The sequence below is a fragment of the Monomorium pharaonis genome, chromosome 2, assembly GCF_013373865.1.
Source record: "Monomorium pharaonis isolate MP-MQ-018 chromosome 2, ASM1337386v2, whole genome shotgun sequence".
Classification (NCBI taxonomy): domain Eukaryota; kingdom Metazoa; phylum Arthropoda; class Insecta; order Hymenoptera; family Formicidae; genus Monomorium; species Monomorium pharaonis.
Window position 1 is genome coordinate 2,555,113 of NC_050468.1, and position 13,954 is coordinate 2,569,066.

General features: G+C 49.1%; 1 protein-coding gene across 1 annotated transcript; it reads right to left on the bottom strand.

The window, feature by feature from the left end:
• Window positions 1-7,043: 7,043 nt before the first annotated feature.
• Window positions 7,044-7,958, bottom strand: LOC118644425 (vegetative cell wall protein gp1-like). Its single transcript, XM_036282997.1, has one exon. It carries the CDS (start codon window positions 7,956-7,958, stop codon window positions 7,044-7,046), a length of 915 nt encoding a protein of 304 aa, XP_036138890.1.
• Window positions 7,959-13,954: the final 5,996 nt, after the last annotated feature.

The following is a 13,954-nucleotide window of genomic DNA, read 5'->3' on the forward strand; positions in this document are numbered from 1 at the left end:
CGGTAATTATAGGTAATTAGAGATCAATGTTATGTCAAGTATCGTTAGTATGGTTAACTAGAAATGATTTTCTCTTGTATATGATAGAGAACTTCGAATTTCTTCTATCGTTAATACATTATAAAATCACTGAAAATCTGTCGTAATTAATAATGCAATTAAAGGTAGAAGAAACTGTAAGTTTTCTATGGTTATAAAAGAAAATCCTTCGTTGTGTTAACAATACATGATATTGAACATTAATTTTTAAGCATAATTATCGTAGCATTGCGCCTAAGCTATAGTGAAATCGTTACATCAAGAGAGAATATTTTTCTGTGTTATTACAAAGAGTGTAACATACTATGGATAAGTATTTCGCGCATTTTAGTATGACACCTCTCTCTCCCTCTCTCCCTCTCTCTCTCTCTCTCTCTCTCTCTCTCTCTCTCTCTCTCTCTCTCTCTCTCTCTCTCTCTCTCTCTCTCTCTCTCTCTCTCTCTCTCTCTCTCTCTCTCTCTCTTTCTCTCTCTCTCTCTTTCCCTCTCAAGCACTACGTAGTACACAAATATAATAAATATTACCACGTTTAACAACATCTTTAGTTTGTACTATTCTACTTTCATTATGTGTAATTTGAATAAAATAAAATTTTAACAATTATCATTTCTTTATATTTTTAGTGTTACACACGATCGAAAAAAAAATTATCAAAAATTATCACTAAAACTGCGCTAAATAATCAGCACGATACTTTCTTTCTGAGTGTCGTATCGTGTTTAATGTTAAAAATGTTAAAAAATAGTAATATTGTTAAACAAATTTTATGACATTTAATGAAACTCTAATAATATTGATTGGAACTGTTGTTGAAAATGACGTTTATCGTGTTTCAGTAAATACTTTAGAGGGAAAGATATTCCTGCTAAATTACAAAGTATAAAAGTACAAAGTTCAATTTTACATACGAATCAAGAGTAAATAAAAAATTCAATAATCAATAAAAGAATTCAGAGTTTCTTCTACCTTTAATTGCATTATTAATTACGACAGATTTTCAGTGACTTATAATGTATTAACGATAGAAGAAATTCGAAGTTCTCTATCATATACAAGAGAAAATCATTTCTAGTTAACCATACTAACGATACTTGACATAACATTGATCTCTAATTACCTATAATTACCATAGAAGTTGCATCGAATAATTTATCCTGAAGTCGTTAGATCAAACGTGAATATTTTTTTATCGTGTTATTTTACAAAGAGTGCATATTAGGGATAGTATTTCGTGCATTTCGTAATTTTCTAATAAGGTGGTTACGAAAGGAGAATGATAAAGAATCAATCGTGACAAATCTTCGTTAATTTAATATTCCATAAAAAACGATGAGAGAATTTAATGCGGCAAATATTATATTATTTGCAGGTTCCATACGTTTCCATTGCTTTCTCTCTTTCGACTTTCTTATTTACAAAAGTTTATTGCGATTTAAATTTGTCCTATTTTTATTAATTTTTAAAAAAAAATTTTTTTGGAAAAATAAATAACATAGTTAACTAGAGGTACTTATACTGTAAAACTTTTGTATGAAATATTTTTTTATATTTTGTTTAGTTTACGAGATATATCGAGAAAAGGCAAAAACTCTAAATTTTTAAAGGGTGGTTTCAACCCTTTAAACCGTTTATAAGCACCAATTTATAATTTCTAAATTCATGTATTTACCCCCTCTACACTTATGCCAAGTTTCATTAAAATCAGAATTTTCGGGTTCGCGAGGTTCCCTTGTTAGATACGTCCTAGGGAGAAACGCGAGATCGGATAGACATCGAGCAGACGTCTATCAGACGTATCTAAGATACATCGATAGACACGTCTAGATAGACGTCGAAGTAACCTTTTTTAAACGCGTATAATAGATGTCTAATAGACGTTCTGTGCAACCTTATTATAGAATTCTAATAGACATTCTGCGTAACTGTATTACAGATGTTGTGACGTGACAGCCGCAGGCTGCTGTCCGTCACAAGGGCCTTAGTGGCCCTTACGCGTTAACATCACGCGGGTCCTGCGTCCTCCCGCTCGGGGACGGATGCAAAAGCGTGTTGTCTCGTGTTTTTGTGTATGTGACGTCCCGTGTACTAATCGTTAAGATTTTTGCGAACGCTGCATCGCGAGTTGCTTCGCTCGATCGCGCCCGCCCGCGTGAGTTCGTTCCGTGCTGTTCGTTTCGTGTTCTGATTACGTTGAGTGTGCGTCCCGATCCGCAGCCGAGTCAATTGTGATTTCGTCCTATAGTTGTGTCGCGAGTTATTAACCGCGCTGTGAATTGTCGCGCATTTATGATTTATTGTTCGAAGAATTTGGTTTAATCTATCGCATCGATATCGCGAATCGTTGTTAATTGCGCTTTCGTCTGATTTCATATTCTTGTCTTGTACTTGTACTTCGTTGGCGAGCTCAGAATAATTATCGCGCATATTACTTGCGGGATCTTGTAACGTGCGGAGGAGCACGAACCCGCCGCGTGTCGCGTGAACTTGGAGCTACTGTTCGTCCCGATCGCCCTTGGCGACACTGTTATTCCATCGGGAGTTTGGCGTCCACTAACGGCGCCGGATAAAAAGCGTAGACCCGTCGGAGAATTCCCGCGTACGTCAAATCATCCGTTCATTGATTATCCCGTATTCGCGACATGTAATGTCAAGCGATCGTTAGTTGTAACGCGCGCAGGTCACCATTGCCGCCTCATAGAGCCGTCTAATCCTGTATTACTTACTGTTAAATATATTTGTTAATTTTATTGTTAAATTTATGTTGCTTCAATAATTCTCTCGCCTTCCCGATTCCATCCACCCGCGCCGAACCTCCCCTTCTGCCATTTTAGAGCTGAGCAGCTGGATATCGGAGCCGCTAACGCTCCGGTCGCCTAACGAGCGCCCGTCTTTTCCGCAATCTTAATAACGACAATTTGTGACTTGGTGTAAACAGAGTGGTACGCTTAACGTACCTGGCGCCCAATCGAATATTTTTGGTGTCGGAAGTCTTACGCGAACGGTCGCCCCGACACCCGGGCGGCTGAGGGCCGCGACCAGGGACGAAGCGAAGTTGGCCGTTGCTCGCGAGCACGGTTACAATGTATAATAGATTTACACTCCTTTACACGGAGAGAATTTTTTCTTAGAATTTATCCTAAATCAGTGGTAGTCGTAGGATAACACGGACTTCGAAGAATTTTTTACTATACTTTTAGTAAAATTTGATAAAATTTGATAAACCAAAACATTTTACATTGCAGAATAGTTTAAATAGATTTTATACTAAAATTTTACTAAATTTCACTAAAAGCATAGTAAAATTCTTCGAAGTCCATGTTGTTCCATAATTACCATAATTTTGAAGGTAAATTCTAAGAAAAAATTCCCAGCAAACATAGAACATTGCAAGCTTTCGATCGCAAAAAAGGTTAGGGGACGCTACAAGAGAACACGCGCAAATATTTTTATGAGCCTATATATCATACAGATATATATATTATATATATAGGCTCGTAAAAATCCTCGCCGACGCACAACGAGAACGCCTGGACGAACGCACTCCCAACCGCAGAAAGATTGGGCATTCACGACAAGAGATCGCGCAGATGATCGATCATGTCGTATGCTGAATCGAAATTCGATCAAGAATCAAGATGTCGGCCGCTCAAGCTAGCGGGAACATGTGTCCCGCTGGCTGATTTGTAATGCAAATATTATTATGTTCATGATTGAACTCGATCACATACACGGATCTCAACGCACAACGATCGCAGAAAAAGACTAATCAGTCACGATAAAAGAACGCAAGCGGCAAGCGATCGGTCACACGTACGCTTAATGATAAAAATCCAGTGCCAAGACGCCGAAAAGCGGGAAGACGAGAGTCCTACGCGCGACACGGATTAATATGCAAACACGTCGAGCGTCGAAAGCGTCAAACGTGCGCGCAGCACTTTTGGGCAGAATCAAATTCATGAATTTTTATCATTAAGCGTACATGTGACCGATTGTTTGCCGCTTGCGTTCTTTTATCGTGACTGATTAGTCTTTTTCTGCGATCGTTGTGCGTCGAGATCCGTGTATGTGATCGAGTTCAATCATGAACATAATGATATTTGCATTACAATTTGTGGCGACACAAACCGTTAGTCACCACACCAAGCGCCTAACAACGGCGCAACCCGTCCGACACTGTAAGAATTTCCAAAAACGCCTAACAGCCGCGCAACCCGTCTGACACAGTAAGAATTTCGACTGTAAGGAAAGTGAAGTGCGCGCGGACGCCATCAGAGGCCATCTAATCTCAGGAGTAAGATGACGACTTCTGGGCTTTATAAGGAGTACGGGAAGGCGAACGAATTACTCTTTGCGTACTCGCACTCGAGTCTTTTTTTTGATACGAAGATATTGCCGTCTCTCGTATACAACACTAGCGAGCACGCTGGCTACCAAGGAGCAGCCGTGGGACCCCGCAATCGCTGTGATCTCACCACTACGAAGGACCAGACCGCCGAGGGTACTCTTGGCCGCCGACGACCCGCGGATTTGGCGCTACACTTCGCCCAGGTACCTGCTACCGGACCTGTTGGAGAGCCTGGCAAGGGAGACCACCACCAGAGGTACCCAGACGGAGGACACGACCTGGGAAAACCAGGCTGCACAGACCGTCGCCCTACCGGCAACCAGGGACCACGGTACGCAGCACGAAGGTTGCATCACTGATCCGGCCGGGACACAGACGGAAGACGGTCAACCCCGCGACAAGCCGGCAGGACGCCCTCGCAGAAAGAAACGCACTGCCAAGCAGAAGGAAAGACAATCTTCCAAGCGAAAGAGAGCCGCAGACGACCAGGTTCCTGAGATAACATCCACGCTATCCCTGGACGAAAACAACAACGCCAGTGGAGTACGGGTGACAAAAGCTCAACCACCTATAGCTTGGAGACCGCGGCAGGCTTAAGATCCAGATAAACAATCGGCCCTTGTCAGGGCCACCAAACAAATTACAAACATAAAGATTCTGTACAAAATAGAACAAACTATTTATTTAAAGGGAAACCAGCGTACTTCTCTTCACGCACCATATTCCTCTGCGTACAACTCAACTGCGAGCGAACAACACGCCCACACAATTAATAGATATAATCTTTTACATAGCAGTAATTAATTTTTTAATTAATTTTGATGTTAATAGAATTAATTTATTTTTAATAATTAAATAAAATTAATTAAAAAATAAATTACTCCCATGCAAAGTAATAAAAATTCAAATTAAAAAATAATGCATTTTGCTTATTAATTTTTAAAAATTAATTATTTCTTTACTAATTAATTATTTTAAAAAGTGATCTAAAATGGAAAAAACGGATTAATTATTTAGAAAGTAATGCGTAATGAAAAAACCGCATTGATTATTTAAAAAGTAATGCGTAATCCAGACAGCACACAATATTGTTATAAGTGACACACTCATAACGATAAGAAAGGTGTCAGTAGCACCAATGACGTAAGTCGATCAGCTGCAGCAGTCAGCATTGAGCGCATTGCGCGAGGTTTCGCGCAATCCGCTCGACAATTAGCGCAATGCTCCTTAGACAGCACTTGCTGTCTAAGCAATAATTTGGAATACTGACCGATTTACGCCCTCGCGCAATTCTCCCCTTCTTTCGATCCAACTACCGAATTATCGGATATATAAACCGCCGAAAGAAAGTAAGGGACGGGTCAATCCGAAGTAGACAAACTAAGATAACACACGATACTCTGCCTTGCGGGGTCGCGATCTATTCGAACAAGATAATAAAAGTGTTCAAAACGAATAACGGTGTGAGTGACTAAATATCTTCCTCGTGAGATCTCTGGCAGCGATCCCCAATTGTACTCCCAACGAGAGGTACAACAATATTTATGATAAATATTTATAAATATTTATTTCTATTTATTTTGTAACCGTGAATTTTCAATTGTGATGGGCTACGGATAGCCGCGGTTAATTCAGGGTTCGGGCGGCGGGCTGGTTGAATGAATGACGAAGGCAAACGGTATATGTTTAACAATAGTATTTATTCTAATATATATCCTAGCTAATATATACAAAGTCCCTACTCTAACAACTTACAACTAAGATCTCGCTATGCGAGTCGCGGGCGATTGGTTATGGCGACGTGTGTCGCGGAGCGCATGTGCGCGTTGATTACTCGGCGCCGGATTGGCTGCGGCGGGCGTACGGCCCGTGTATCGGTCGGTGCGTCGATCGGCGTTAGCGGCCGGTCTTACGGATTACAATGCTCGTGGCGGTGTAACCGCGGCGGTGTAATGTGTGGCGGCGTTCGTGTCGGTCGCGGTGGTAGCCGGGTTGGCTGCGGCGTTACGGTCGCGGCTGCGCGGTACGGTGCGGCGTTCGCATTCGCTGAGTCGGTCGGTGCGGCGTCACGATTGGTTGCGGCGGTGCGCGACTGCGCGGTACGGCGCGGAGCTCGGCTCGACAGCCACGGTGATCAGCTGTTCGACGATCAGCTGTTATTATCGTCGAGGATCATCCCGCGTGGATGATCCTCCGCGTCGGCGGTTTCCCCTCAGTACGGGGTCCCCGTGTGCGGTCGGGATCGGTAGCTCAATACGCGTACCGGGATCCGGGTGTTGAGCGGGGCGGTGTTTTGCCACTCACAGCGTGGCGCGAGGAAGCGCTCAATGCGCGCTAGTGAAGGAAGCCGGGTTTGCGGTTATGTTCGGCACTCAGTGCGTGCTCTGGATACTCAGCTCAATTCGCTGAGTGGATCGGTCGGCTCAGTACGCTAGACCGGGGAGATCTGATTCCTTATCACCAGCGGAGGGCTTTTATAGCCCCCGTTTGGTGACAAGAGGAGCGGAGATGTGCGGGGAGACCGAGATAAGCGGAGAGGACTACACGAGGTAGGAGGGTAACGGCCTCGTATCTATATGCCTTAACGTGGCGGAGGAACGGCTCGTTACACCTCCCCCTCGGCAGACCCCGTCCCTATGTACAATGAAAATTCTCTTTATTAGCGGATATACCAGGACCCGTCGAGCTGGTGTTTCACCACGATGCGGTGCCCGAGGGCCTGGTGACGGTAGCGGCGGCCTGGCAGTATGCGCTCCCACGGTATGATCCGCAGGACTTCGCTGGGAATAGCGGATGGTCCGGGGGCTGGCGGCGATGGTGACGGCGCGGGTGATGATGGTGGCGGCGCTGGCTGGGTAAAGTACCCGGTCGGAGGCGGTGTCGGTGTCGGCGTCGGTTGCGGCCGGGTGAAGTACCCGGGTGAGGCGGGCGGCGTCGGCGGCGGCGTTGGTAGCGGCGGTTGCGCCAGCTCAGCTGCGGCTGTTTCGGCAGTGGCGGATGGTGGCCGGGCCGGTGGCGGTGGCGGTGCGACGACCTGTCGGGGCACCTCGGTGACGGAGGGTGACGGCGCAGGCTCTGGTATCGGCGCTGGTGGAGTCGTAGCGGCGGGGCCCGCGATACGGAGCGACGCGATGTCGGGCATCGGCGCGGATGTCGTGCGCTCCTCCGGTGCGGCGCTTAGCTCCTCGTTATCGTCGTCGTCGTCGTCCAGGTCCGACAACGTGGATCCGAACGTGGCGAGTAACACGTTTCGCCCGTTGTCGGCTGCTGGCGGTGCCTCGGCGTATAGCCGTTCCTGGCGGGAGCGCGTCGTCCTCTGGCGTGCCACTGCGGGCCGGCGGGGTCCGGATGGCGGCGCCGGAGCTGGTGTTGAAGCTGGCGCGGCGGTGCTAGGCGGCTCGTTCTCGCGCCGTTGGCTGCGCCCTGGTGTCCGGACGGAGGCCTCGAAGGGTCGGCTGCTTGTTGGGATCCGTGGAGGTCCGGCGATGGCACGGGCGAGGCGGTCTCGAAGAGAGCTCTTAGACTTTGGCATCCTGCTGCTGCTATCGCTCACTTTCTGATCTGGTGGGCTCATCGTGCCTTTTTATACCCTCCGTTTCTGTTGTTATTCGGTGTCCGGACTCTCCTTCAAGTCCTTCACGTGTACGGTTCCCATGATCTTGTTGTTGTCGCGGAGTCGTACGATGACAGGCGACATGTGGCGGTCGACTGTATATGGCCCGGTGTATCGAGGCGCCAGTTTTCCCGCGAAGTTTTCCTGCGCGTTGGAGAGCGGATGTTCGCGGCGGTAGACCTGTTGGCCGATCTCGGGTCTCCAGTCGCGCCTTCGCAGGTCGTAATATTTGGCTTGCTTTGCGGTTGCTTCTTCCTGGCGGCGCGTGGCAATTTCAAATCGTTCGCGCAGTTTTTGAATCTGCTGCGCCCGCGCTGTGGGCCGGCCGGCTGGTATGGCCACCTCCAAGGTTTGTTCGGTTCTCCCTCGTAGTGTACCAGGTGCAGTGAGTTCGTGGCCATACGTGAGCATCGCTGGCGTATACCCGGTACTTTCGTGAACGGCGGTGTTGGCGGCGAACGTTAGTTGCGGTAGATGGCGGTCCCAGTGGCGGTGATCTCGGTCGATGAATTGCGAAACCATGGTCTTGAGCGTCCTATTGGCTCGTTCGACCGGATTGCATTGCGGCGAGTATGGCGGCGTTTTCCGATGGTCGATGCCGGCCTGCGCAAGTAACTCGGTGAATTCGCGGCTGATAAATTGGCGGCCGTTGTCGGTGATGATCCGGCGAGGGCATCCGTGCTGGAGAATGATTTTTTCTTCGACCGCCCTTGTCACGGCGGTGGCGGTGGCTTGTCGTAGCGGTTTCGTTGTTAGCCATTTCGTGAAGGCATCCTGACATACCAGGATCCAGGTGTGCCCCTCGGAGGATCTCGGTAGTGGTCCTATGAGGTCGATCGCTATGACCATGTTAGGCGCGTCCACACTGGCGTGATGCATTCGTCCGGCCGTTTGCTGTTGCGACGGTTTGTGTTTCCGGCAGTTCGTACAGCGACGGACATATTTGGTTGCCTGTCGGAACATCCCTGGCCAATAATATTTTTGTGCCAGTCGGGCCAGTGTCTTGGCGATTCCGAGGTGGCCGGCGGTGGGGGCGTCGTGGCACTTCTTTAGTACTTCCTGTCTCTGCTGTAGTGGTACACACAGCTTCCATACGGATGGATCGTCGTTATCGTCGGTAGAATGGCGCTCGTGGAAGTGGCGGTATAAGTGGCCATTCTGTATTGTATAGTCCGGTAGCTTGTGCGGTTGTTCTTGGACGGTTTGCGTTGTGCGCTGGTGCCACTTGCACGTCGGTGTAATGACCGCTCGATCCTGTCCCGCCGTGTCGGTATCTTCTTCATCCTCCCCCTCCTCCAGAGGTTGACGTGACAGGGCGTCGGGCACATAATTCAGAGCGCCTTTCCGGTATTCCACCTCGAAATCGTGCTGCTGCAGGGCCACTGCCCAACGCGCTAGACGGCCGGTTGGGTTGTCCAAGGAGCGGAGCCAGCGGAGAGAGAAGTGGTCGGTGATGACGCGGAATCGGTATCCCTCCAAGTATGGCCGCATCTTCTCTATGCCCCATACGACCGCGAGGCACTCCTTCTCCGTTGCGGAATAGTGTCGTTCGGGTTGCCGTAGTGCTCTGCTTGCGTATGCAATTACGCGTTCTTGTCCCTCGATCGTTTGGGTTAGGACTGCCCCTAGTCCGGCGTCGCTGGCATCTGTCTGTAAGACGAAAGTGGCCGAAAAGTCTGGACAGTGCAGTACTGGTGCGGAGGCAAGGCTGTTCCGGATACTTTCGAAAGCCTGCTGCTGGCTGGCAGTCCACTCCCATCGTCTGTTCTTCCGTAGGAGTTCATTCAGCGGTGCGGCCAGTGTTGCTATCCCGGGTATGAAGCGGCGGTACCAGGAAGTCATTCCCAGAAATCGTCGGAGGGCCGGTAGGGAGGCGGGTGGCGGGATCTCCATAATGGCCTTGACTTTGTCCGGGTCGGTCCTCAGTCCTTCCCGATCGACGACGTGTCCGAGGTATTTTAGACTGGATCGTGCGAAGTGACACTTGTCTGGGTTGATTTTTAGGTTCGCGTCTAGTAACCGTTGTAATACCTCTCGGAGATTGCGGAGGTGTTCGTCGAACGTTCTCCCGAGCACCACGATGTCATCGAGGTAGGCGAAGGCTCGCGGCTCCATGTCTGGCCCGATGACGCGGTCCAGTAACCGTTGGAACGTGGCTGGCGCGGCGTGTAGCCCAAAGGGCATCACGGTGAACCGGAATTGTCCTCTTCCCGGTATGGCAAAGGCAGTCATCGGTCGGCTATCTGGATGCAAGGCGACTTGCCAGTACCCGTTTTTAAAGTCGATAGTGGATAAAAAACGGGCTTCCCGCAGCTGGTCGAGGATGTGTTGCACTGGTGGTAGTGGGTATGCATCTCGTACGGTAACCTCGTTAATCTTGCGGAAGTCGATGCAAAAACGGTACCGTCCGTCCTTTTTCTTGGCCAGGACCACGCCGGAATTCCATGGGCTGCTGGTGGGCTCGATGTGGCCCTCGCGGAGCATATCATCGATTTCCTTGTCGATGATCCCCTGTAGAGCGGGGTTGAATGTTCGGTACCGCTACCGTATCGGTTCTCGGTCGTCCTTCCGGCGGATGCGATGTTCGGTAAGCGGAGTGGTACCTCGGAGTTGCGTGAATCTGGGCAGGAACTCGTCCAGTAGCGCTTGTAGTTTTGTGTTTTGTTCCTTGGAGCAGGCGGTGAGTCCGGCGGTTGGTTCAGCGGTAGGTGTTTCGGTGGGCCGCAAGGTGGCGATCGTCGGAAGGCTCCAGCGAAAACCGGCTTTGCGCAGCAGGTGGACGCCGGCGATTACGGTGGAGGTCAGCCCTGGCAGCACGTGAAAGGTCTGTAGTCCGCGGTAGTGCCCCAGGCGTATTTGGACGCGCATCTCCTCGTTGATTCGGCCGGTTCGTCCATCGGCCAGTTGTACGGCGGCGGTGATGCGGCGGACTTGGGCGTACGGTCGTATGCGTTCGGCGGTATCCTCGGCCACGTATGAAAGGATGGCGCCGCAATCCAGCAGGGCGTCGTGTTGCTGCCCGGCGATCTCGATCGTTCCCCATGGTCACGGATCGGTTGTTTCGTTTCGGGGGCTGATGCTCGGCAGCTGGGCTCTTACGCGCCGGTGTCCGGGCTGGCGGTAGACTGGGAGGCCCCCTGGTTCTCCTCGGCCTGCTTGGCGTTTCCCGGCGTGCCGTGGCAGTTCCGGGTGAGTACCCCCTCCTTCCCGCACTGCGAGCAGAATAATTTCGGGGGTCTCTTACAGAAGCGGCGGGTATGTCCTCGTTGCCCGCAACCCCAGCAGCACTCGCGGGAGTCGTATGCAGGGATGATGGCGGCGGCGGCGGTCTTCGGCTTCTCCTTGCCCTTCGGTGGTTGGTATTCCCGTTCATAGCGCCTGGCGCGCTCGTAGTCATCGGTGAGCCGCAGTAGTCCCGGGAGGTCGAGGAAGTCATTGCGGCGCGCATATAAGTGGTATTCCGGCCGCAAGTTATGATAGATGCGCTGCAGGCGGTCTTCCGCGGTTATCCCTCCGTGGCGGCGCATCAAAGTCTGGAGTGCTGTCACATACTTCCGTGCGGTCTCGTTCGGCCTCTGCGTCCTGCGGGCGATTTCGGCCTCTAGTTCGAAGCGGGTCTTGGTGGGCACGAAGTATCGCCGGAAATCTTTTTCGAAGTCCGCCCAGCTCCTCCAGTCGTCCCGGTTGTTGCGGTACCAGAGTAGCGCCTGGTCTTTAAAAAGCAGCGGGAGGCACCGTTGTAACTGTGCCTGCGTCAGCCCGTAGCTGAGGCGTAGATCCTCAAGGCGCTCTAGGAAGGCGACGCCGTCTTTTCCGTCAAACTGGCATCCCCACTTGCGGACGGTATCTAGTAGTGCGGCGGTGTCCAAGAAGGTACCCCGGCGTCGTGTTCGGGGGGTCCCTCGGACAGTCTCTCTCTCGTCCGCGCTGCTGTCGTCGGCCGTGGTCCCTCCGTCCATCATTTCCTGTTTGGCTGGTCCGTCGGTGCGGAGTTTATCGCTCGTGGTCGGCATTATCGCGGTATTTTGCCTATTCATTCAACCAGTCCCTGTTCGGGCGCCATTTTGTAACCGTGAATTTTCAATTGTGATGGGCTACGGATAGCCGCGGTTAATTCAGGATTCGGGCGGCGGGCTGGTTGAATGAATGACGAAGGCAAACGGTATATGTTTAACAATAGTATTTATTCTAATATATATCCTAGCTAATATATACAAAGTCCCTACTCTGACAACTTACAACTAAGATCTCGCTATGCGAGTCGCGGGCGATTGGTTATGGCGACGTGTGTCGCGGAGCGCATGTGCGCGTTGATTACTCGGCGCCGGATTGGCTGCGGCGGGCGTACGACCCGTGTATCGGTCGGTGCGTCGATCGGCGTTAGCGGCCGGTCTTACGGATTACAATGCTCGTGGCGGTGTAACCGCGGCGGTGTAATGTGTGGCGGCGTTCGTGTCGGTCGCGGTGGTAGCCGGGTTGGCTGCGGCGTTACGGTCGCGGCTGCGCGGTACGGTGCGGCGTTCGCATTCGCTGAGTCGGTCGGTGCGGCGTCACGATTGGTTGCGGCGGTGCGCGACTGCGCGGTACGGCGCGGAGCTCGGCTCGACAGCCACGGTGATCAGCTGTTCGACGATCAGCTGTTATTATCGTCGAGGATCATCCCGCGTGGATGATCCTCCGCGTCGGCGGTTTCCCCTCAGTACGGGGTCCCCGTGTGCGGTCGGGATCGGTAGCTCAATACGCGTACCGGGATCCGGGTGTCGAGCGGGGCGGTGTTTTGCCACTCACAGCGTGGCGCGAGGAAGCGCTCAATGCGCGCTAGTGAAGGAAGCCGGGTTTGCGGTTATGTTCGGCACTCAGTGCGTGCTCTGGATACTCAGCTCAATTCGCTGAGTGGATCGGTCGGCTCAGTACGCTAGACCGGGGAGATCTGATTCCTTATCACCAGCGGAGGGCTTTTATAGCCCCCGTTTGGTGACAAGAGGAGCGGAGATGTGCGGGGAGACCGAGATAAGCGGAGAGGACTACACGAGGTAGGAGGGTAACGGCCTCGTATCTATATGCCTTAACGTGGCGGAGGAACGGCTCGTTACAATTTTTTAAAAATATTATAAATATTTTATACATATTTTATATGAGTGAGTTCTAAATGCGCACAGATCGAAACGGACACCACCAATCAAATTCTATAATTTTATTCTAACTCTAATTAACTCAGCAATCTGATTGATGGTGTTCGTTTCGATCAGTAAGCATCTGGGATGTTCCCTATTATATATACATGAAGAAAAAATCTTTATTCAACATATTATTAAAATATGGACTAAATATTTTATACAATATTTATGGTAAATAAAAAATAAAGATTTGTAGTAATATTTTGTAAATATTTATGAATATTTTATAAACATTTTTATAATATTTATGATAAATCTTTACGATCTGTTAAATCTAAGACCACAAAAATATTCATAAAATATTTGGATAAATATTTATAAAATATTTAAATAAATATTATAAATATTTTATAAATATTTTATAAATATTGCGTTCTATCTGAGGATAATTTAGCGTTATCAAAAGAACAGAGCAAAAACATATTTTTATAAGTTATTTCACATGTTATTTCGCATATGTAAAAATCAGGAAAAAAACTGTAAATTTATATTTATTTATAAAAATATTAGTTAACTACAAGTTTCATGTTTCTCGCATCTATTAAACTGATCTATAACAAATATGTATTCATGAGCATGAAGTGTTCATGGATCATCACAAAGTGCTAGGTAGCGTACGATCTTTGAAGTCAAGCAACGTCGACGGCGGTTCAGAGTTGGATGGGTGACCACAGAAGTTAGGCAATTCTAAATGTGACTATGGTGTGGTGGGTCACGATGCTTGTTAAGAAACAACGTAAATTTTTTTTTTTACATTATAATTATGTTATTTCGATATTT